This window comes from Diabrotica undecimpunctata, chromosome 7 (assembly GCF_040954645.1).
Source record: "Diabrotica undecimpunctata isolate CICGRU chromosome 7, icDiaUnde3, whole genome shotgun sequence".
Classification (NCBI taxonomy): domain Eukaryota; kingdom Metazoa; phylum Arthropoda; class Insecta; order Coleoptera; family Chrysomelidae; genus Diabrotica; species Diabrotica undecimpunctata.
The window spans coordinates 43,522,434-43,549,389 of NC_092809.1; the positions used below are offsets into that span (position 1 = coordinate 43,522,434).

The following is a 26,956-nucleotide window of genomic DNA, read 5'->3' on the forward strand; positions in this document are numbered from 1 at the left end:
GCCTTTTATATTTCTAACTTTAATTCAAGTAAATTTATATTCTGGACTTTATTAAGTAAATGGTGTCCTTATTCTTGGCAAATATGTACATGCCTTAGTTCTTTCATCGTTTTGTTATTCATACACCGTAAATAAACGCTTTTGAGATGAAACATCTAAACTATCTTTTTAACGAAATCCAGTGTATGGAAATAAGGAATAAATATGTCAAAAGGTTTATAATACAGTTAGTAGTTAATAAGTACGGACTGGTTTATAATGATGGTAACTTAAATTGGAATTTTTTCATATCACTTGGTATGCAGATATATGGACGGATAAAATTGAAAAATACACAACAAAAAATGACCAGAGACAGCAACGAATAAAAAAGTGGGGAAAAAATCAATCGTGAAAAGGCTAAACAAACAAATAATTAAAAATCTTAAAAAAATGACAGGTACGTAAGTAGAATAAAATGCAATCGCCAGATATATATTAACAACCGGTAAAATTTTATATACAAGGATTGTTCATTACCTAACTTTTATTACACATTACTAAAATATTATAGAAATCATGTACAGTTGAAAATTAGAACAACTGTAACCGAAATTTAAATCGCAGAGGCATAAATTAATAAAGAAATGATAAAAAATAACTTTCAGTTTGTTACAAATATAAGAAAAATTTTGAAGTTTCTATTCCCCTATGCGCAGTGACGCATATAGAAATAATATATAAGAGACAAGTCCCAAAAAATTGCCAAAAAACCAATTGGTTTATTGTACGTCTTCGCCGTCGCAGAGTTGCTTTTTGGCTGGCACTGACGCCAATGGTCGGTTCTGGACCGTAGTATTTTGTAGCTGATTCTCTTCTGACAAGTTCATCAGCACTTTCATTGCCACGCATTCCCAGACGATCTGTATGTGTGACACTATTATGTTCCGCCAGTCTATTGAACTCTTTTAGGCTACTCACACTAACATTGAGTGTTCCTTACGGCTCCTGAGAGCCCACATAGCCACTTGAGTAGCAGTACTCAGTTCAAGAATGTTTTTAGTGGTTTATCTTCCTCAACTTGTAAATACGTTTTATATATATTTTTATATAATGGTATCTTGGGAAATTGGAGTAAAAGACAGAGATATAAAATTATTTAATCACACGGTTACAAACAATATAATGGATTTGTTCTTCCTTCAGTCAATAAAAGCTTGAAGTACTCTCTTCTTACAGTCCCATTTTTGGTGCCATGGTGTTTTCTTCAAATCTAAAAACAAGAATTTAACCATAATTAACATTTATATAATATATTATTTAAAATATTTTACTTCAGTGATCAAAATTATTAAGAATCCTTATCAAGTGGCCTTAAACTTTTGTAAAATTAATATTACAGCCGCTTTATGTTTTGCCTAGTGTTTAAGTATGTAAAATAGTCGCTTATTATATCCGAATGATTGCGGCGTTTCGGTCGATTGCCGATTTGACCGAAGAAGAAGCATATCTTAGTTTAGCAAGCAGTGCAACCTTTAATTAAACAAATTATAAACGGCCTAAATACACAGCTTAAACAATTAATTTATATATACCACATTGAAGTTTAATAAAAAATGTTTATACCTTTGTTTTAGGATCTCAGAGTCAGTATTCGACGCCAGAAGAAACTTTAGAAAAGATCCAACGTGACGACGAGAAAGAATTGACGTACTTATATTCATGACAACCAAAGAAATATTAGTGATACTAGTTAAAATGTATTTCTTTGGCCTTTGAAGGAACCAGAGCTATGGAGAGGTCTGATAACGCTACACGTTAAGGGTAATATCCGAAAATAATATGATAATTAATTTAAATATCCATGTTCTCTTCTCGATTTTTACAGCTTACACAAAAGCAATACGAAATTGTTACGATGCTTTTTATGCACAGGTTGCTCAACTAACACCTTAGATCGAAATACAAATAAAAAATTCCATTCTATAGTTTTTCACGGTCTATTTGTCTTTCCTTCCGGGATTAGCGCAGTCAAAACTGCATCAGATACAGAAAAAACGAGAAAATTATATTTTAATGTTAAACTGTAATAGCTAGAGCCATTTTTTTAACATTTACTTTAAAAATAAATATACAGGAAGCTTTATGAAGAAAATATTTTAATCTGCAGTGATTAAAGTGATATAAATATAAAAATCAGTCATGAACATTAGGTGTCAGTTTCCTTGGCCACTTTGTAATCCGGATTTAATTTGAATCCATTTGCTTATTGTGTTTACGGTCACGTAAAATCCATGTTTAATAAAAGCAATTATGGAAAAGAAGATGAGTCTGCTGAAACTGACATAATAGATTACTTTTTGTGATAAAACCATAACTTAGTGACTATAATGTTTTATAGAGGACGGTTTGCACATACCACAAAAAAAATCTGTTCTTCGTTCATATTTAGGCCTCATCAGATAACAGCAAATCAGAGACAGGTTCGGAGAGAAAGACGACATATTATTAACAAAATTGCTCAATTTAAGGAGTAGACATGATATGTAGTGCCATTTGCCTTGTATTATAGAAAATAGACACGACTATGTGTGTCTTAAACTAGGTAACAACCGCTACCAATTTGTAAAAGGATTTTTTACAGCACATGGCATGAATGCCAATCCCTTGACAGTCCCCTCTCAGTCTAAAAGTCTGTTCTTCGTTCACACTAGGACATGTTTCGATCCATGGGTCGTATTTTCGAATTTTTTCGTATACGACTTAACTCGAATGAAAAATTTCGTATGCGAATCTGAATGTGTTTGAACGTTCTTCGAAATGTTTATACGTATATGAGAAAAATTTGCACCGGCAACACTGCAAGTTTGAACAAACAAAACTCAAATAATAAACAAAAAGAATCATTGACGATTTTACTTAACCTATTTTATGGGGATTTTTTTTATCTAAAACAATTCGTTTCTTGTAAATTAGCTAAAAGGAGTAAAAAGGGGCATAAAATATGGTGGTTCAGCGTCGGCCGAACAAAAAAAAGAGCCCTTCAAGTGTTATCAACTCCATTGTGAGGGACTTTGTTAATCTGTACAATTTTTGAAATTGTATATCTGTATAGTCCTCTAGAAGGTTAAGAGAGGGATGGTAAACTCTGCCTCTCCGTTCTGCTCATTTTTCCGCCTCTGCAAGAGCATCAACTATATTTCTTTCTATTAAAAAAATTATTTAAACCAGCCATTAAAAACAAAGTTCGATGTAAAAATATTGTATTATATTGTTCAATGTAAAACAATTATTAAAAACTATCAGCTGAAATCTTATCTTACGCACACGGGCCCAGTGGCAACTGAAATGACAACAGTTTCTTTGATCGTATACTAGCATCGAAATTCGAATCGTTCAGACCCATTCAAGTCGCCGTATACGAAAAAATTCTTACACGCATTATTCTAAAATACAAAAAAACTAGATTTCGAACGAATTTCTTCTAATTTAGTATGAGAAATATGCTCGAATGAATTCGAAAATACGACCCCATATTTGAGGCTCATCAGGTAATCATAGTTCGAAGATAGACTGAGAGAATGATATTTGACTAAATTTCTCACTTTAAGGAGTGGGAGTGGCCTCTCCATCATTGATTAGTATGCATACAGCCATGGGACGCGAGTGTATGTGTACAGCACTCACCGATTCTATTTCTTTTTTTCTGGTGAATACCTAGTAGGTATTGACTTTGAAGGTATTCACCCTGAATAGCTAGAAGGTGCTTAAAAAACGTAAAGGCAACTCTGGGAACAACGCCCACGGCAATGGAATACATACCCCAGAAAAGAGGACTAATACTGAGTCCCTATGAGTCTGTCTTCGATCTACCACTGCATGTTGATGTCCAAAGACAGGGCGAAACACGTTTTTTAAACAAAGAAAAGATCTTTTGAGAAAAAGAGGTATTCATATCTTTTCTGCATAATACAGGAATTTGATTCTGAGTGATAGAGGTTTAGAGTGGACTTACAGAACATATCATCTTAGAAAAAATTTTGTCTATCATTTATATTTGTATAGAAACTAACCTTGCTGAATTGTTTTTAGAACTTTAAGATTCGGTATTGCAGTATTTATTATTATTTTTTCCTCAGCTATTGATAATCCACCATTTAGAATTTACAGTTAAAATAGCATCCATTGTTTATAAAAACCATTTAGATCTTAGTGATCTTTTTCTTCTTGGAGAACGACCCGACTTTTAACCGGGAATAAAACCGGTGGAGTAACCGGCGCTAAGTCCTGTATACGATAAAATGAAGTCTTGTTTACAAAACCGGCAAATTTTTACACAGCTAACTATAGTCATATGATGGTTATTCACGAGACAGGATGTATTGACGGTTGGGCAAAAATTATTGGCTTCGCAAAATTAAGCTGTCTTCACATTTGGCTGAGCTGAAAACAATCTGTCTTATTTAATCTCGAAAGATCGATAATGGTCTCGAATCGGTAAATTTACAGCTCCACGCTGTATACGAACATTTAGAATCGAAGTTGTAGAACCGGTCGCCACTAAAGTACCAGTGGCGTCGCATAAAGAAGTACCGTAACAATACGTTGTATAACAATACGACAGATATATTAAGAGAACTAAATATTTAACCACGTATACTTATTTCCGACGGTATATATTTCATTCCTTACTATCAGTATTAATTAAACATTGAAATATTTCAGGTATGTGTGACTGACTAAACGATTTTATTATGGGAAATAAAAAAATAGATACGTTACCATAAAAAATGGGTTCATGTTTTTTGAAGTACTTAAGTGCATATTTTGTTTATGCTAACATAAATATGTCTCGAATATTTTTATACAGACAATAGGTTGATATCTTAAAATATTTGCAATTGGATATGATAAATAATAGCCATATTAAAATAATTTCAGCATGTAATTTTTTTAATTTTTGCGTAAAACTGGTAAATAAAAAGATAATCCGAAAATTTTAAGGGTCTTTTGCATCTGCTGTCCGTTTTGTAATTTTTTTACTGATTGTTGATCGCAGAAATTGAAGAATACAATTATTAAGCTGGGTGTAAGTTGTCAGACAGTTTGTGAGGTTATATTCACTTACCTCATCTAATTTGAGTCTATAAAGTGCGGTAAAAGGCTATACATCGATTATGAAATGACGCAGTATGACAAAAAACTTATGAAATTGTCAAGGAGGTACCGAAGATATACTCGAATATTTGGTAATAGATCGAAATTTGTTAACGATCGTTTAGTATTGTGTGGCTGTCTACCTGCCGTCTGGAATTAGGACAGACAAAAGTGCAACAGGTACAGAGAAATTGACAAACGATTCCATTATAAAACTGGAAAGGCAGACAATTCTCTGAAAAATATAGGCAGGAAATCTTCAAAAAGGTTAATTGCTACCTGAAAAACCTTAGCTTGTGACTTTTGAAAATAAAATAGACAGAAAGTCTAGTATTTTGCTTTTAAATAAGCTAACAAATGACCTGAAATTGAGGAAATACATGCACAGGAAATAAAATGAACTAAACGTAATCACGTAATCATGGACTTTACATTTATTAAAATAATTAATACCATCACAGGTTGTGGCACGAAATATATTTGAGAGTGTTGTTCAGATTATATTGCGGCACTTGTTAAAACATTTTAGTGTCATTATTTTTTTACATTTTTTGGTTTGTATTTGTTTTAAAACTTATCGAAAGTGGATGCACAGACATTTTTATATTTATTATTTTAACATGTTATTTATTTATTTACTGGTTTTACAATTTTTGTAAATCTTCGAAAAACATTTTTATAAAACCTCTCCAAGAAACCTAAGAAAAAGCTCTGTGTTCCTACGAAAGGAAAAATGAAAAGATAGTTTCTCAGTAGTGGTTCCTATTTATTAGATTGTTTTATGGTGATTTTTTGTGTTAAATTATTATTTATTAATCGAAAATTTCCTTATTTTAATTATTTTTTGATATACACAACAAAAATTTGTTTTCCAAATTGTTTTAATTTTATTAATAATGAATATAATAATTATATAGTGATAAATTGCAAAAATACACCACAGTGCTGGACAAAAACCTTAACAGTTGTATTTTGTATGACCATATTTTTTGTTTTTCAACAAGTGTTTCGTTATTATATAATATTTTATACTTTGACATACATTGTTCAATATAGTCTTGCTGAACTTCAATATAATGGTCCCAGTAATCTTGTAACTTATGGAAATATAATTATCCATCCCAGAAGTAAAATTCCGGAAAACTGTCAAAATACCCTTCTCAAATCGCTATTAGTTCTTTCGATGAAAATAATTTACTAGGTATTTAGTTTTTGTTATGTAAGTACAGTCAGATAGTGCTATATCTGTCTTTCGATGAAAATAATTTACTATGCATGTAGTTTTTGTTATGTAAGTACAGTCAGATAGTGCTATATCTGGCAAATGTGGTAGATTTTGCACTAATGCATTAATACACTGATTTTCACTGTGTATAATTTTTTGAGTGTGAACTGTCTGAGAGGTACGTTGTCTTGATAATTTTTTTTGTAAACGAGATCTCTCAGGATTTTTTATATCCAGCCGGTCCAAAAACTACAATAGTGATCATGAGCTAAATTGCGTTTGCATCTCAAGAAACTAATGCTAACATTTTCTATGTAAATTTCTGGATCCATACCTCGCTTTGGAGCCGATTTTCCTTTCTAAAACGCTTCAAGCGTCGCATAGAGTGGTTCTTCAATTTCCGCTATTTCAGGGGTATCAGTTAGGATGCCAGACCGCCTCGTTTTCTACCTCGAGAAGATCGGGCACGAGGTGCTGCCTTGGGATAGGGCATGATGTCTTGTGGAGAAAAATGTTTCACAGACATTAGATCCGATATTGGAGTGCAAGGTTTTAGGGCCCCAGACAACGTTGGTTCTATAGAAATTGATGTACTAGCACTAGACGTTGGCTGTATTGGATCCAGAACTGATTCCTGAATCAAAGTTGGGTTCACTATTCACTGAATATGTTCACTATTTAATATAAATGTAGTAGGTAAATAGCAAATCTTAAAATATTCTACAGATTAGAAGAAAATATTGAAAGGAAAGTTACAAAGAAATGTTGAGTTGCTCAATGTTAGAACGTTATTAGGTCATTAGGTCAAAAGTTTTTGTCCAGTAGTTCAAAAAAGGTATTTTTATATTATGGAAGTAAAAAAATGGTACGTACTTCAAACTTAAATTTTTTATTATCAAAGGTATGTGTATAAATTTGCTTAATTTGTTTTAACGATTTATTTCTTATAATTTGTTCTTTATCTGTGGTGTTAATACTTGATATGGTAATCCTTTATTGGTTTTTAATTTGAAGTTGGTTTCATTTCTTCGTTGATACGTGTTTAAAGGCCTTGATGTAGTCATTGTTTTAAAAGTAGGGAACCCATCAATGCAAATGTGTTAAATGTTTAAATACTTTAAAACTTTAGAATCACTATTTTAAGATAATCCTACATCCTCATATGCCTTTTAAACCGCAGTTATCCTGTGTGGCATAGTTTTTATTTCTGATTGTCATTACCGTTACCTTGTAACGAGCCTTTTAAACACTAGCAATCCTGCCTGTCAATGTTTTTATAATTGATTGAAGTATGTCAAATGTCTCAAAAGCATTAAGGATGCTTTTGAAAGAGATCTTGGCAATGGTCACTATTTCTATTAAATCTTGCTTCGACAAGGAAAGAGTGGGGGCGCGTAGTCGTATGGAATTTACTGAAGCTAAATCAGTAAGTTGAAGTTGAAGTCAGTAGATCTACTGAAAAATCAGTAGACCTGGTAACCCTACGAGAGCTAGTAATGGGCAACGTAAGGGCGCCAAAACATGCGGTCACATCGAAACTGGTTTCACTTTTCGAAGGTTTATTAAATAACGTTATGTGTCCTCTTTCTTTCCTTGTCTAAGAAATCTTGTGTCAGATGTAGGCAACTCATAATACACATGTTTTGAATAGCTCATATGGAAGTATACCATTGACTAATAAATAAGCAATTTATTTATAACTATTTTAAGATGCCGTTATATCGTCATGCGCCTTTTAAACCGTTGAAGTCTTGTCTGACATTGCTTTTGTTGATGATTGACATATATTTTAATTTCTCGTCATAATCCACCTATTTTCATCTTCAGGTCGGCAACGATTTCTTAGGGACCGTCAAACAATTTTTGTTTCATTTACGCCATAATATCTCAATAACATTAAATTCTTGATTGTTCTAAGAATATGAAAGAAGCTTGCTGTTATTTTCCCCAAGAATTTCTTAGCAGCCAATTCTCCCTTAACGAACACTTGTATATGGACAGTTTTGAAGATAAATAATTCGAATATATGAGTTCATATGTTTAAACATAACTCCAAAGGACACTCTCAATAAAGGAGATGTAGACAATATTTAATAAACCTAAAAGAAAAATAATTCTGACAAATGTGTTAATATTTTCAAGTTTTTCGTCCAGATATTTCTCTAAATTTTAGAAAAAAAAATTATTTGCATATACTGAGGGTAGATAGCTGAAACCGAAGATCACTTGCGTAATAAATTAAACAGGGAATACTAAGTACGATGTTGTTGTTAACAGAGTTAACATTAATTTAAAAAGCATTTTATATGAAATCAATTTAGTAACCTTACCTATTGAGTTTTCGCATAATATGTCCGAAGAACTGTAACTATTATGCGAAATGAATTCAGATATGCTCTCCTTCAAGCCATCCTGCAAGGAAAACTATTTGGAAAACGAGGTCCAGGAAGAAGGAGAACATCTTGGTTAAAGAACCTCAGAATCTGGTTCAATACAACATCTGTGCAGCTTTTCCGCGCTGCTGCAGATAAGATAAAGATTGCCATGATGATCGCCAACATTCGTAACGGATAGGCACATCAGGAAGAAGAAGACCTATTGAATGAGTAAGATGTCACGGATGGCAAACTAAATTATTACAAACTGGCTAAATAAAGTTGAAAGAAGACTTCAAAGATAAAATAAAAGTAAGTCGTTATACTATGCTGCTACTCATCTACAACTTGCATTATATAATAGTAAACATATAGGCAGGTCCTGGATGAAAAAAAAAATGTTTTAAAAACTGTAACAGAATATTTTGTATGCTTGTATGTTTTGATTGATGTCCGTTTAAGAGAGAATTTAATTTGGTATTTTTCCCAATAATGTAACTTCCACAGCCTCAGCAGTTCTTCTTGGTGAATTTTATCATATACAAAAAATTAATACAAGTGACCATACACATACCTTGTTTAAAACAAATCACAACTGTGGTGTATATTGCAAATAAACTCTAAATTGCTCTAAAAAGCAGTAGAGTAAAAACGATTTTTATCTGAAATTTTAAATGTAGGATTTACTTTGTAAGTTGTTAATTTATTGTAATTTCTTTTAGCAACCTTTTTGTAATTTGTGATAATAGGGAATTTTATATTTATTAAATAACTGTTTTTGTTATATGGTTATTGAAATATAAAACGAATTTTTTCATCGATTTATTATTTTTTATAATTCCCCTTGACCGGTTGAGAGAAGCGCGCCAAGGTAGACAATTTAAGTAACCTCTTTTCGAGCGTTACTGACTTGACCTGACTTGACAATGGCCATTGCGACCTTGCCGAAACGTCGCATCGACACAACAAGGGTTTTTCTCAAAACCAAAATTATTCAACGCGCAGTTTTGTTGCAGTATGCAACAAAAAGATCCACAAGACCACAAATAGAAGCGTAGACACAACAACGAGTTAGAGTTTCTCTTCGGAAAGGAAAATCTGCTGATAATGGGCAGGACCTGTGATACAATGTTTTGGGAACGATCAGATGGGAAAAGATCTGTAGAACGGTCTAGAAAAAGGTGGAAAGATGCAGTTAGAGAGGATCTGGAGAAAATGGGAGTGATATGAATGAGAGTATTTAAAAAAATCAAGGGGAATCAAGAAAGTATTTACTAGAAATGAATATTTAAAAATCTAAATGTAGGTTATGGAGAGTTAAGATGAAGTAAAACAGAAGAGGATAATGTGCATGAATTTGAGAAGTTCAATAAGTTCACTTATTTGGGAGTCATTTTAGAATAAAGCGGCTAACAAAGGAAAAGAAAACTAAGAGTACCTATACCGAACATTAGTAAGACCAGCAACTATATATGTATGCAAGACGTGGGTGCTCAAAAAAGTTGATGAGCGACTAGAAAGATGAAAACCCAAAATACTGAGAAGCATTTTGGGAGGAAGAAAGTTGAGGTGGCTGGAACATACACAAAGACTGCCAGTGGGAAGAATGTCAAAGATAATCTTACGTAGGAAGAAAAGAACGAGGACAAGATGGATATAAAAGGTTGAAAGTAAATAAGTATAAATAAGCTTAGAGGAAGTAAGTGACTTGGACTGGCACAGTGAAGCAGGAGACAGAAAAAGATGGAGAAATATCAAGAACATTAGTAAAAAATAGCTGTTTTAAATTAGTTCTATAATGCATGTTGTACACGGCGTTATCTAACTGCCCCACGAACTACCTGGGCCCATTAATCCCAAGTACCTGCTGCCCATCACCGAGAATGTTGGGGATTAAGTCTTAATGACCGGAAATTCTAAATTTGATTATAGTTGAAAGTAAGAATATAAATATTTTCAGTTATTCACTTCAGTTGCAAGTATTACGATATACTTTTGTCCGTTAGTGTTTAACTTTTAAATGGCGAATCCAACGACTATGTTTAGTCAAAGGGAAGAACTTTTATTAATAATTATAGAATATAAATATTCAAAGGCCCATGTCTCCAAAGATGGAAAAGTTAGATGGCGATGCGTCAAAAAAAGGTATCAACAAAAAGTGTACACAAAGGAAGGTGATGAAAATTACGTTATTCTTGAAAAAGCATCGGTGGAGCATAATCATGCAGATATCCACGTTAACCGGAAAATTTTTAGTAATTCTACAAAGAGGAAAGCTGTAGAAGATATATGTGAAAGACCTTTAAAGATTGTCCACAAGGAATTGAGGAAAGAAAATTTCAGCAATTTACCGCTGACGACGAAAGACATTTCTTGCTTTCGAAGAAGAAGAAGAAATATCTATGCTGCAAGACGAAAATGCACACCATTATTGCCCAAGTCACAGGAAGAAGTTCTACAAGTGTTAGTGAACTTAAATTTAAAAACAAATACAGGTGAAAACTTTTTATTATCTCGAACTTTATCGAAAAATAAATCCGCAATTTTTAGTTGTTTCACAAATCTTTACTTTTTGTGTAATGTAGATTCTTTGTATGTAGATGGAACTTTTCAATACTGTTCTAAATATTTTTGTCAGATGTTTACTATACATGGCTACAAAAATGGTTTTTATGTTCCTCTAGTATTTTGTTTGTTAACAAATAAATCACAGCAATCGTACAAAAGTACTTTTGATACATTAATAACAATATGTATGTACAGATTTGAATTTAAATTTCAAACCGAAGCGAATAATTTCTGATTTTGAAATAGGATTTAAAATGCAGCCAAGTTAGTGTGGCCCGACATTATTATTTTTTGTTGCAAATTTCATTTAACACAAAATTGGCACCGAAAAATTCAAAATTTTGGTTTGTCCTCGGAATATAAAAATCAAACTGTTATTGGAAAATATTTAAAATTGTTTTTCGGCATTCCTTATTTAGATCCAAATGATGTTGGTGACTTTTTTATGATGAACTTTTTAAAAAAAAAGTAAATGGGTATATTTTATAAAAAAAACCCTTAAAAGGGCTACATCAAAGACACGATCGTTTTCGGAACAACAGTTGCATCATCAGGTTAAAAATACAGGTTACCATGCCTGAGCCACCAAAATATTAGGGTAAAAACCCTTTAAAATATATAAAGTTACCAAAGATTGTACATAATGTTATTATTATTATTTGATGTTTAATATTTTAATTCAATTTTACTTCAGGTAACATATACCCATGCTTTAAGTGAGTTCCAGCGTCCGGAGAGTAAACCTCTTCAAACGGACTTCAGTTGGTAACTCCAGCTCCTAGTTTGCTATTGTATATAAGTTAATGTAGATTTATAAATAAACTTTATTCGATTATATTGTTATAGTTTCATTATTTAATCATTTAAAATTTTCGCTCATGCTTTGGGAATTGGGTTCCTTTTTGAATACAATAAAGTAAAATAAAAACTATGTATATATGTTCACAAAAATATTATCTAAGTACCTAGGTAGCGTGTGGCAGTTCGTATTCGCTTTTAATCCTACTATAAAACTGAACACATTAAAATCTAGGTAGCGTGGGAGAGTTCGTAGTCGCCCAATTTGCACTATAAATAAAAAAAATGTAGTATGGAGTATCCATAGCTCTGCTATTCTGTAAATCTTACCAGATTATGATTCTATTGTTCTTTCAGATTTATGTACTGTAAGAAAGTACTCTTTTAGTACTGTTCAGAATCAGGCTTTTCATATTATCAACAGGAATACATAACCAAAGAAGGTTAATATTTTTGTAAATGTTTTTATTAATATTCTTGTGAAGAAGATACGGAAGATAAGGAAAAATAGAAGGAAAACGGAATCCAGGCCGTAGAAGAATGTCATGGCTGCGTAATTTGAGAGAGTGGTTTGGCTGTACCACTAATGAACTCTTTAGGTCAGCTGTAAACAAGGTCAGGATAGCCTTGATGATTTCCAATCTCCGATAGGAGTGGAACAAGAAGAAGATACAGACACGGTTTGGGTTGTTAACCTCCTCAATAAATGATCTTTTTGTTCCCTGATTATCTAAAGTATTTGAAGAATTCTTCATATGTTAAATGCGCCAATTCTTCTTCTATCTGCTGGTCATATTTCGGAGGCAGAACCGTCTTTTAATAATTTTAAATATTTGGCCAGGTTGTACATAGCTATTCTGTTTGGAATAATTTCTGTAGAAATTATGTTGATTGGACTTGAAACTGCTTCGTTTTCTGTGAAAACTGTAGAGGTTATCCTGAAACATCTGGAGGAAATAATTTCAACAGGAATGTGAAGGACAATCAACACTAAGAAATACTGCTAGAGAAACCATTAAAGCGGCATAAAATCGTTTTATACAAAGAAAGGAACTAAAAAGCGTTCCACGTTAAGAAAATAACATTGTGCTTATGGAGATCAGTGTTGCCAAAACTCTCAGGCAAGTGTTGCTATTAGATTGTCCATATATGATTCATTCTAATCAGAGCCGTATTCAGCACTGCGTAGTTGTAGTTAATTAATTTCACTAATAAAAGGATATGTATAGTTGAATACAAAATAATGCATTATAAATACTTGTTTCTTTAATTGAAGGATATAGGTATGTAATTATTATAGGACTAATAAAAATAGTTAAATTTTACTATTGTTTAACATTACATATTTATAAACGCTTTAGATAAGATGTAACTAAAAAAACAAGTGCAGCTTTAATTTTATTTTCATGTAAGTAATAACAACAATTACATATATAAAATTTTTTCCTTGTATACAAGGTGAATCACCACTAACGGAACGGAAGATTACAGCGAAAGAGTAAAAAAAATTTAAAAATTTTAAATTATTAGTTTGTAAGTTGATAAAAGCTATATTTTAAAATTATTTTGAAATATACAGGGTATCCCAATAAATTTCGGCATATCAAAATTATATTTTTCTATCTTCTTATTCTTCTTCCTCTTTATAAGCAATCATGCTTGTTCATTGGCGTATTGATACCTCTATGGAAGGTTGTCACTCCATCTTTTTGCGCATTCGGCCGATACTTCTTTCTCTTCCCCTTTCGTCTCCCCCATTCTGCTTATGTGGTTATTTCATTCTTTTTTCTTGCGAGTTCAATGTCAGAGTTATATTATATGAAATTCTTCTCACTATTACCTAATTTTCACTTTTGCCGGACTATTATTTACAGACTTTTCGGATTTGGCACTTTGTGTCCCCCGATTTGCACACTATCACATAATTTACTCACTGCATATTAACATGATTCTCATCTTCTCTATCATCGCTATCACTTTCATTACTGTCACTGTCATCCGTCACCTTTATTACCACAGGATCAATATCGTCCATTAACCCGTCAATAACCCAAAATATTTGCTCTTCCTTAATAGAAAGTTTACAATAGTTTGCATTTCTTATTAATTGTTCCATAGCGGCGGTCTTAAACTCTGTGTTGTGTGAGTCAATATGTCTTTTTATGTATTTTTCTTTGAATGTGTTTACAACTTCCATGAGCTCTGATTTTAAATAATCTTCTTCAAAAAAGATATCTTTCTCTAGCAACCATGTCTTAATTTGATCTTTATTGAAGGCTTGTGTAGGAATCACTTCTTCTCTCCTCGAATGGTATGAAGCGTTGTCCATCACCACAACAGTTTTCTTTGGAAGATTAGGAAGCAGTTTTTCCTTAAACCATTGTTCAAATATATGTAGGACCATCCATCTCATCATGATAGTCCGCTGAGTTTTTTTAGCTAAAAACCAAAAAGCAGCACCTTCTACAAAGCCCAATTCGCTACCCGCATGCACTATAACAAATCGAGATCCTCGTTGTGTCAGCTGTTTTAGGCTTGTTGACAACCCCTTAACAAACGCATCCCTGGTTGAAGTCACTGAGAGGTCCTTCCATTCTTTGGAAACACTATGTCCAACATTCACTCAAGTTTCGTCCAAATAAACGACGGTATATCCTTGAGAACGAAACTTTTTTTAATCTCACGCAAATACACGCTTGGAATAAGCTGCACCTACCAACGGCATAATTTTTTTAATTTTAACTTGCCCAAAAATGTTCAAGTGGCTCCCTTGGATTTTTTTCAAAAATCAATATTTGGCTATATTGGCATCACTTAAATGCCTGGTATTTAATGCCCTTTATAATATGGAAGCGGCCAAATATTCTCTAAATTTTTAAAAAAGTCCATTTCATAGAAATTTACGTGTTAATATGTAAAATATTTTTGTCTACTTGTTGATGGAAATACCCAATACTATTACGTATTTTAATAGGTACCCACCTAAAGGGGATGAATTAACCTGCATAATTAGGGTCGGTCTTTCTAATATGTACATATTTCATAAAGTTTTCTCCATGTTCGAAAAATTATTAAGTTGCTATAAAAATATGTTGCAAAAGAGGAAACGTTTGTCGCTAAAAGACAAAATAAATGTAATTACAGAAAGTGAAAAGTATGGTTTAAAGTTGGCCGAAAAATATGGGGGTGGAAAACTCAAATTAACACATACTTTAACAAAGAAAAATTGACACATACTTTAAAAGAGCTTAACATTTGTTTTTTACCTAGTATAGTATGTAGTTTTATGATTTGTGTTGGTATATTAAAGTACTTTTAGTAAAAATAGTTTTCCTTTTATATATAGAATTATATTTGCTTTAAATAATAACATAAACAAACTTCCAAATATCTTTTATGTATTTGTGAACTGCACAACCTGAGAATAGCGGCCAACTTTATATAAATATATATTTCAATTTCGATGGCTTCACGAATGATTCTCGATTTTAAGGAGCGGATGGGAGTTTTTGCTTTTTCGAAATCTATTTTGTGGCCTATGATGTTGGGCTAGGGTTGAAGTTGTATGATGTTGTGTGAATATGATGTTGGGCTAGGGATGAATAGTATGTTCGTTTATAAATTTGTCGGTTTGTCTGTCCTATGTATGTACGTAGGCAACTGGAACAAGATATCTCGTAGACACCATGGTCTTCATTGGGGATTTGGTCTTTTTCGGATCTGACGAGGTTGCACAACTTGGAGTGAGTAGTGAAGATAGTTTTGATGTTTAGAGGGATAAGCGTTGTACTGATCTTGTTAGTGACACCTTTAACAAAAGGTAGAACGATTTTGGGTTGATCCGGCGCAGCGGCAAGGTTACTTTTTTGGATGGAATGGGGTTTAGATGTTTTTGAATGCTCCTATTGATTTGGGTTTTGTGGTAGGTAGCCGTTTTGTAAGATTGTTTGCCTTATTGAATTGATTTCGGATGACCTGTGATTGTTGTTGCTAAGTCTTATGGAACGGGAAATAAGAGTGTTGATAACTGAATTGAGTTGGGCGGGGTGATGATGTGATTGGGCATTGAGATATCGGTTTGTATGAGTGGATTTCCGGTACACGGAATAGGAAAAACTGTGAGGTGGGTTTTTCTGAATAAGAACATCAAGGAATGGCAAAGACGCTTGAGACTCAACTTCCATCGTGAATTGAATACTGGGATGTATTCCATTCAGGTGACAGCGGAAGACGTACAAGACGTACGAAGATACAGGTCTATAAAACAATCATACGACCCGTTGTGATGTATGGAAGCGAAACGTGGACGATAACAAAGGCAAACGAAGAGAGACTATGTGTTATGTGTTTAGGAAAGAAAAATCCTAAGGAAGATCTTTGGCCCTGTGGTGGAAGTCCCAACTGGAAGGAGACCACGCGGACGCCCTCGTGTCCGGTGGCGAGATAATATAGCAGGAGACCTAAGCACTATGGGCGTGGGGAATTGGATAGAGGTTGCTCAAGACAGAAAACAGTGGAGGCATGTTGTCGAGTCGGCTAACCCATGAAGGGTTGTAACGCCACGGAGTAAGTAAGTAAGTAATGAGAGAGGAAGAGATCTATGTGTCTTTACCATAGGGCCAAATGACAAAGTTGTCATCAACGTACCGTAACCAGCAGGTGGGTTTGACATTTGATGAGGACAGTGCTGCTGTCTCGAAATGTTTCATGTAGATATCAGCTATAACGGGAAAGAGGGGGATTCCATTGGGGCACCTTTGATTTGACGATAGAAATGATTTTGGTATGAAAAGTATGTATTATTCATGCAGTGTTTTATAAGAAATAATGTGTCTTGGAGGATTTAATGTTTAGAGTCCAAGATGGAAATGGTTTCATCGATGGGACTGTTGGTGAATAAAGAAACAATGTCAAAACTAACTAGTATACCTGAGGGTGAAATAGAAATGTTTTTCATAAGATCAATGAAATGAAAAGAGTTTTTGACAAAGGACGAAGCGTTTTCGGCTAATGGTTGTAAGGATAAAGCGAGATGTTTTGCCAATTTCTGAGTGGGGCAGTTGTAAGCACTGACGATGGTTCTTAGGGAACATTGGGCTTATGAATTTTTGGAAGACAGTATATCTTTGGAATTCGGGTATAAGATTTTTTGATGTCTGGAGGTAGAGTAGACTTTTTATGATGGATTTGGTCGTTTTTTCTAGATAGGTAGTGGGATCGTTTGGGACGCGTTTGTATTCTGTGGAATTGAGAAGTTCGAACATTTTGTCCAAATAATTAGAAGAGTTGAAAATGACGGTGGCATTACCTTTGTCGCCGGAAGGATGACAATGCCATGGTTGTAATAAAGGTCTTTGAGGGCGCGTCTTTCTGAAAGACTGATATTTGAAGGTGGGGGTTTAAAAGTACGAAGAATTCTGGCGACATCTTGTCTTGCAACTTCGGCTTGGTCGGAAGGAAGATGAGAAATAGCTTTTTCAGTTTGACAAATAATTTTCTCAGTTGGGATGGAAAGAGGAGCGACAGAAAAATTGAAGCCTTTTGACAGAGCTTTGGTAGCTTCATCTGATATGTGAATATCTGAGAAATTACGAACAACAGTTAAAGGTTGTAGATTCAAAGTATGCTGTGGATTTTACTGAGAGATAAATTGGTCCAGTTTGCGTCTCTGGGTTTGGGTTTTGTTGTCAGAAATGTGTTGGGCTTTTTGGTGAGGAAGACGATCGAAAGTGTCCCATAATAATGGATGGATATTAAAAGAGTGAATGTCATTGTAGGTTTTGAAAAGTTGAGAATTTGTTGTATCTAAGTGGCGTAGGGTGGAATGAATTGAATTTCGAAGAAGCGAAAAACCAATTGCTCTAAGAATTTTGGAAATTTATGAAAATTTAGTGTGATGTTTGATTTGAAGAGATTTTGGAATTACTTAATAGTCACGACACGATTTAAGGAAAGCCAGGTCACAAAGAAGATGGTATTTGCGTGTTAGAAGATTAGAAAAAGATTTAGTAAGAATGAAAAATTCCTCCCCGTGTATATATATATATATATATATATATATATATATATATATATATATATATATATATATATATATATATATATATATATATATATATATATATATATATATATATATATATATATATATATATATATATATATATATAACGACCCCGCATAGGGATAAAGGCAAAGGGAATGAGGATGATGCTGAAAAGTAAAAGAAGCATTTTTGATCGATATTAAGATACAAATTTTATCAGTATAAATACAATAAATATACAATAAATACAAAAACCGTCATTTCACTAAATACACCCAACAAAAGTAGTTAAGAATATAGTGTGAAAAATCACGAATTTTAGAGAATTAAAATATTTCTATTCGTAAAAAAATTCGCTAATTCGCTTATCAGACCACTAATCAATCGAATTCCACATAAGATTATTTCGTCGAGAGTCTAGACAGACAATTTAATCTTCTAAAAAATCCCTTGTCAACACTAACACAATTAATTTTACAATTCGCAATAAATAAACGCAAAAAATTAAACATGGAACAGTATACTTATTTCACAATATTTACAAAATAATGCAACAACACAAAATTTAATGTTAACTTATTGCTCAACTCATCACAATAATAAAGTATCCCACAGCAAAGGAAAATTATCAATATCTATTTGTGAGTTGGAATGCAGAAAAATCCTAAATAAGATCACTAGGTTAGTAAACATTCCCGATTTCAGATGTAGTTACAATCTTCATTTTACCTGAACTATAGTAATTTATTTAATTACTAATACTTACCATTACAACGATTTTTTCAGTTGATAACAGTGGTTACACATACAACAGACTAACGTGCAGTGCGAAATATTCTGACAAACTTACGTTATCTGTTGAAAGAACACAACACATAAGCGTTATCTTTCATTATTTAATTTTGTTATTTTAGATTTATTATTATTACTTTGTAATCCATAATGTGTTACAAAGTAATTGTTTCGTTAAATATTGTATAGATAAAGTGACAAATATCTTTATGGTGGTATCAATTAATAAACACTACACTTACCTTTTTGTAGAATGATTTTGATCTTCATAATTTAGGTTGTTTTAATCTTCCATATTTTTTTACGAGCCTTAAATCTTCTGTGATTACAAATGACCTTCTACAGGTGTTAAATTTATTCAGAATAAGGCCTTGTAAGCGAGCAAGCAAAAATAGTAATCCCAACCTGTAGACCCTTAAGGGCATTCGGGAATATAATTCATTGTGGTGAGGAGATTTGGTCCGAGTAAATCAGGGACGAATCCTCCTAGTCACAATGCTCTCCTACTGGCTCTCCACCATCCAAGCGTGAGGCGCTTTAGTCCTGCAATCGTCAAAACATTTTCCTTGTGGAAGCGACCATATGGCGTCTTGCTTATTTCACAGTCTGTGCGGACGGCGCCATTTGGCGTTATCTGCATATTGCATATGCAACCAAAAAGTTCATTCCGCACAGGAGAACGTTCTGAAATAAAGCTCCGCAGCGAAAATGAACTGACTTAACTTCATATTACTTGTCCGGTGCTAAGTGTGAGGGTCCTTCCAACATGTTTTGATTGGTAAAATTGTTTTGCTAACTTGGCCACTTTATTAGTATTTTATAATTTTTTTGGTTGTTAAGGCCGTTTGTGTTTTTTAATGTTTTTTTTTTGAGGAGAGTGTATGAAAAAAAAATTTTCATTAGTTGGTTGATGTTTGTACTTCCGTTATTAGTATATGTTGTTTTCTTCCGATGAAACTACGTGATTATCTGGTCTTCTTTAACTATTTAACAGCCTAACACCGAAAGGTACAAATGGGTCTACTGATTAAGTAAGTACTTTAACTATTTGCTAACACTTGTTATTTTGGATTCCTGTGCTTTCACTTATGGAGCACATCATCTCGTAGGATTTGGTTTAGGTGGATTTCTAGTTCAACAAATTGCATTCTGGCTTTTTCTTTCATCGTATCTAGTACGCTGGCTTGCTTCAAATCTCCAAACAGGAAGCGTTCAGCTACTTATCTGGTCACGTTTACGTGGGCTGCCTGTATCTTCTTTTTATTTGTCCTGAAAGTGCTTATGAATAATATGATGCTGTCATATTGAAGTGAAGTCTTATTTTAGTTTTAACGGCTAATTTACTTATTCCTTAAGGCCTCTAATGACGGCTATCGCTATATCTGTTTGATGAATTGTTACATTTACACTTGATGTAAACGTTTAGCATTGATATAGTATGACCCCTTTATTTAGCTAGGTAGCTTCATTTTTCCATTCGATGGGTTTTGCGCTGTTCACTAAACTTCGGGGTTATCTGTTCTCTGTTTGACGATTACCGCCTATGTCTTCTCTAGATCTATAGCTATTTTATATTGCATACTCTGGTGTGTTACTGTATATGTACAGCTACATCAAGGTTTCTGTGTTTTTCGGCTATTGCAGTATCATATGTGTGTTCAGAATACATACTAAGCTTGTAACATACCTACCTTGTTTAACAAGCTTGTTTCCTTGACTAGGAAAACTCGACAATTAACATAAAAAGATTAGTTTGAGAAAGATTCTAAAAAAATTAGAAATATACTAAACCTCCCATTAAAACTAAAATGCATACATAGTTACAAAGAACGAGAAACAAACACACTTACCTTATATCGTCACTCTACATTCCTGTCAGATTATTTCCCAAAAGAAAGGAAGATTATGAGAAACATTAAACAGTACAAATTGGAGGCAACCAGCTATTTTTATTACACACTGTAACACATATTTAACTGGACATAATTGGTTATATTTTACATACAAATGTTTATTTCAACTGAATGTGTTCACATCTTTATTTATTGTTGATTATTAATTTGTCTCATTGACCTGGTAAAACTAGTAAAAATATTTGCTTCAAGGATTTGTAAAAAATAACTATATAAAAAAATATGTATATTCAAATTTACCTTTACCATTATCGTATCATGATATGCAGTAATGAGAATTTGCGGTTGCGGTTCTTAGGAGCTAATAAAAGTTTTATATTGTACATAAAAACAAAGGTTATGCAGAAACCGTAAAAAATTAGGGACATACCCTAAAAAAAAAACGAAGCCCTGCACTGGACCAAATACACAAAAATTAAAAATAAAACCAGGTATATTTTCTTCGTTCATCATTAGAAAAATTCACCATTGTGTTTCAAATTGTTTTGACAAAACTGTTAAAAAAACTTACAAATAATTCTGCTCATTTTCATCTATTCGGCAAGGCACTCACATTAAACATTTCATTTCTACTCAGCTGTTCAATGAGATTTAGTACTATATAACTGGGTACTTAAATGCTTCTATTATTCAACTCTGATATTATTTTTCCCATTTTTTACGGACAACGTACTAAATTACGGCCAAATACGAACTCCCTTTTTGGTTCGGACTTTCAAAACAGAAATTGACTTTCCGTCTAGACCAATCGCAAAGTAAAGTCATGTAAAAATTTATTCTCCCACGAGAATGAAAAGGAAATTCCTTAAGTGGATTTTTATTTATTCCATGTCATAGATAGGTAGCCGGTTTAAGAATCAGCATTTGTTTTAAAATCTCTATAGGCAAAACAGAGAAAAGACGAATTGAAAAGTGAGGTGGTAATTCAAACATTTTGGAAGCTACATTAGATAATATAAACAAACTATTGAAGTTGTTTATTCTAATATTTTTAGAACGCAAAACGATATGAACTATTTTCGATTATTATGTTTTATAGGGTGAAAAGAAAATGCTACAAGCTTTAACACCAAAACTATTAATGATATTATCTTATAGTTCCTTAAAGACACTAAAATTAATATTGAATATGACATAGGGGTGACAAAACCGCTCCTTGTGGTACTCCGGAACTGCGTGCTCAGACATCACTTCTCCTATCTGAAACCCGAATCTCCGGTCCCCTAAGTACGAGGTGATGAGTTTTGTCATGGCTCCGCTGTACTCATATTACGTCAGTCTTTTATTCGACTCTCTATCGAAGGTTTTGCTGAAAGGAATGGCATAGAACTAACAAATACTCCACATATAAGGTATCTTTTTCTTTCTATAAAATTGACGAAGTCTACAGTCCTAATATTTGTCCCAAAGGAGCTACCGTTAGGAGATTTAACTTTAAAAGAAATTTTCAGCACATAAAGAAGACGGAGGAAGAAACCTAGAAGCTTCTACAAAATTTTATCAAAATAAATTAATTCGACAAGGTACGGTCAGCATGTTTCATGATAATTTGCAGTGTATTTCAAATAAAGTCGGTATGATCAATGATTTTCTTACGGATCAAAATTTATATGACGTCATATGTTTTTCGGCAACTAGTCAGATTGATCACATCTTAATAGATTCAAGACACGGAACGGAAATAACAAACTGCAGAAGTTATAGAGTCGCAAACATAGACTCAGACCATTGTTTAGTGATCTCAATACTAAGGGCTAGAATTTCAAACTCCAACAAAGAAAAAGAAATAGATAGAAAGAAATGGAATGTACAGAAGCTGAGAGATGCAACTGTTGCAAAACAGTACTGAGAAAATATTACCAATAGGTTAAGGAATCAAAGTCTAGGCGAAGAAGACCAGAGAGATATAGACTCCTACTGGAACAGGATAAAGGAAGATATTGAGTCAGCAGCACAAGATGAAATAGGAACAGAAACTTGTACCCGAAAAAATCACTGGTTTGACGATGAATGCAAAGACGCAACACAGAAAAAAAATGAAGCCTATGCAAAAATGCTTACCCGCCGAACTAGAACAAGTATAGAGAATTACCAGACAAAGAGAAGAGAAGAAAAGAAAATACACAGAATGAAGAAACGAAACCACTTAAAAAAGGAACTTCAATATATAGAAAACCTCAACAGAGAGAAAGAATTCAGAACATTCTATAAGAAAGTTAACATCAACAGAAAAGAATTCAAGGCAAAACACAAATCAATGTAGAAGTTTAAATGGCGATCTATTAACAACAAGAAGAGACGCACTAAACCCATGGACGGAATATTTTAAGCAGCTACTTAATATAGAGGAAAAAGAAGAAAACCCGGAAGACGAAAGCTGTGAGGTAAGCGGAGCAGACGAGAGGGAGGATCCACTAACGATCCTGGAAGTTAAAGACGCTGTAAACAAACTAGCCAGAAACAAATCACCCGGAATAGATAATCACCCAGCGGAATTATATAAAGAAGGTGGCCACGATATCATAATGGCGCTACAGCAGCTTATAAAAGAAATATGGATACAGAAGTCCCTTCCCAATGATTGGAATATTGGAATACTTTGCACCATACACAAAAAGGGAGATATCTTTGAATGCTCTAACCATCGAGGAATTACGCTCCTAAATGCAGCGTATAAAATATTCTCCAATATACTATGCCATCGTATGGCACCATATGCAGAGCGAATAATAGGACCATACCCGGCTGGTTTCAGAGGTGGTAAATCAACAATTCATCAGATTTCAACCCTGAGACAAATTCTAGAAAAAACACTGGAATGCGGTGTAGACACGCACCACATATTTATAGACTACAAGGCAGCCTACGACTCTGTAAATAGAAGAGAATTGTTTAGAGCAATGATAGACCTAGGAGTACCAAATCAGTTGGTAAGTCTAACCAAACTAACCCTTGAAAAAGTTGAATGCAAAGTAGGAATCCAGGGGGAACTCTCTGTATCTTTTAAAACAAATAACGGGCTACGTCAGGGAGACCCACTCTCCTGTATACTATTCAAACTAGCTCTGGAAAAAGTAATACGTTCGTCACAAATCACAACTACCGGTTCAGTATATAACAAATCTGTGCAAATCCTAGCATATGCTGATGATATCAATATTGTTGGGAGAACGGAAAACCGCAGCACGAGAGGCGTACGTAGCACTAAAGGAAGCGGCCACAAAAATGGGTTTAATAATAAACACCAATAAAACAAAATACATGAAAATAGATAAGCAACCACACATACTACGGCCACTTGTTATAGAAAACGACGTCATCGAAGCAGTTAACGAATTTGTATACCTGGGAACGCTAGTCAATACTGAAAATGACACTACCGCAGAGATAAACCGCAGAATTTGCACGGCTAATAGATGCTATTTTGGGCTTAATCTCCTTTTTAAATCTACAGTTATATCAAGAAATACAAAAGTCAAACTGTATAAAACAATAATACGCCAAGTCCTAACATATGGTTCAGAAACCTGGACTTTAACAAAAAGCAATGAAAACATGTTAGGATGTTTCGAAAGTAAAATACTAAGGCGAATCTATGGAGCGGTAAATGAAAATGGTGTCTGGAGAAGACGATACAACTTCGAACTCTATAGAATATACCAGGAACCAGATATCGTAAAACACATTAAGATAGGACGTCTGAGGTGGGTAGGCCATGTAATGCGGACGGAGCAAACCGACCCAGCTAGAAAAACGCTCCTTGATAGACCTATTGGTCAAAGAAGAAGTGAAGACCCAGAACAAGATTCCTAGATAACATAGATCAATATATGAGAAATATGGAAATACGTGCTTGGCGGAGGAAGGCGATGGATAGGAACGACTGGAAAAAAATTCTTAAGGAGGCTAGGACCCACACAGGATTGTAAAGCCAAAATGATGATGATATGTTTTTCGGAGCACTGGCAAAGTGAAGAAAATTTAAAATTAATTCTCTGGCTTTTCATTAGCTAATTTCTTTTCTAGGGTAAAAAAGAAACAAGGTGGAGTTGCAATTTATGTAAAAGAAAATCTTATGTATTCTTCTCTTAATCTAAATAAATATAATGTAGAGCAAAGTTCTGAGTTTTGTGCAATTTATGCCTTTAATAAAAACCAATATTTTAACTGTATACAGATCGGGTAAGGGTGACTTTAACTTGTTTTTGGTGAATTTTGAGAATGTCACAACGTCCTTGCTTAGTAAAGCAGACAAACTGATCATATTTGGTGATTTTAATATAAATTTTAAAATTGAATCTGACCCTTTTTTTTGACATTCAAAATCTATTAACATCTTTTGGTCTAAAAGTAACTATAAACGATTATACTAGAATCACATCCCAGTCCAGTAGTTGCATCGACAACATTATGACAAATTTTTCTGAAAATATCTACAGAGTGGGCGTATTTGAACCTTGTTTTTCTGACCATCGAGCTCAATTTTTATTTATTGACTCTGATCATAAAGTTGTTGACATTAATCAAACATTTCAACGGTTTATTACTTCTTCTGATTTACAGAAGCTTAAACGTGCGCTAGCTAGCTAGTACAAATATCGACTTTTTCTATGATATTAATAATGATACTGATTTTTTGACAGTCTTTCTTACCGAAACTAATAACAATGTAATATTAAAGCATTTCCCACTAAGAAAAGTACGGCAAACTGCTAAAAAAACACCCGTGCAATGGTTTAATAATGAATTAAGGTCTTACAGATCTAATATTTCTCTTACCAAATACATTGCAGATGCCACTAAGGATCCTAATTTGTTCAAAGTATATAAACAACAAAAATTTGAATATAATCGGCAATTAAAAATTGCTAAAAAGTCAGCTTACTGTAATTTTATTACTAATTCCAATAATAAACCTAGAGACTGCTGGAAAATAGTAAATTTCAAAAGAAACAACACAAGATCCAGTTCGGTACAACCTGATCTACCTCCAGACGAAATAAATCAATTTTTTACTACAATTCCAGAGAATATAATTAAATCTCTTCCTACTATTACTGTCGATGTCCTCGTCAATTATAGAAATTATCCTTTTCCGAGCAAGTCCTTTTTTTTCGTCCCGTTCTGGAAGAAGAGGTCTCTCAAATAATAAAGTCTCTAGTAATTCTAATTGTAGGAACGTTCACGAAATTAATATCAAAATTTTAAAAGAAACTTACCAAATAGTTTTACACCTTTCACTTATCTTATTAATTTAATTGTATCAACTGGAGTATTTCCAGAAGTACTAAAATACTCAAAAGTACTACCGATCTACAAAAAAGATGATTCCCCAAAAACTGACAATTACAGACCCATAAGCATTGTTTCTACTTTTGGGAAAATGATTGAAAGGTTATCAAACAACAATTTTATTCCTAATTTGAGTCAAATAGTTACTTTAGCAACTCACAATATGGATTCAGAAGTGCTCGTTCTACTACGAACTCGATATTTAATGTTGTGGGTGAGATAATTGAAGGGCATGAACGCGGCAATCGCATAGCAATTTCTCTTTGCGACTTGTCGAAGGCTTTTGATTACGTTTCACACGACATTTTGCTCCACAAATTAAATTACTATGGAATCAGAGGTATCCCTCTTAAGCTTATAACTTCTTATCTATGTGGCAGACACCAGGCGGTAGTGTCTAAAGGTCATCTCTCCGATTTTCTATGCGTAAAACATGGAGTCCCACAAAGTTCGGTCTTAGGACTTCTTTTGTTTATTATTTATGTCAACGATATGCCTAAATCATATCTCCATACAAAACCATACAATTCGCAAATGATACGACATCAGGAAAAGATGATGATTTAAAAATGTCTCATGAGGAAGTTTCTACTAAATCTAGCTCATGGTTTACTGCAAACAAACTAAAACTTAACTCCGATAAAACGCAAAATTGGGTTATATCTGCAAGTAATTTTCACAATGATCCAGATAACAAAGAGACTGTTAAACTATTGGGAATAACCATAGATAATCGACTGAACTGGTCGGCTCATATCTCACAACTTAAGAAAAAGCTATTAAGTTCATTATTTGTTATTCGCCAACTAAC

At 33.5% G+C, this 26,956-nt stretch overlaps 1 protein-coding gene and 1 long non-coding RNA gene across 2 annotated transcripts in view; one reads left to right on the forward strand and one right to left on the reverse strand.

Moving 5' to 3' along the window:
• Sugb (Sugar baby transporter) overlaps positions 1-9,551 on the forward strand; it is a 90,556-nt gene extending 81,005 nt beyond the window's left edge. Inside the window, exon 7 of the mRNA XM_072537198.1 lies at positions 1,617-9,551. Within this exon, the coding sequence (XP_072393299.1) occupies positions 1,617-1,705 (89 nt within the window). The 3' untranslated portion in view covers positions 1,706-9,551. The remainder of the gene's footprint in view (positions 1-1,616) is intronic.
• LOC140445275 (uncharacterized) lies at positions 1,124-19,045 on the reverse strand. The gene is made up of 2 exons (XR_011951378.1): positions 18,915-19,045; positions 1,124-1,252 (listed from the first exon to the last, which is right to left on the reverse strand). It is a non-coding gene; the product is annotated as an uncharacterized lncRNA (long non-coding RNA).
• Positions 19,046-26,956: the final 7,911 nt, after the last annotated feature.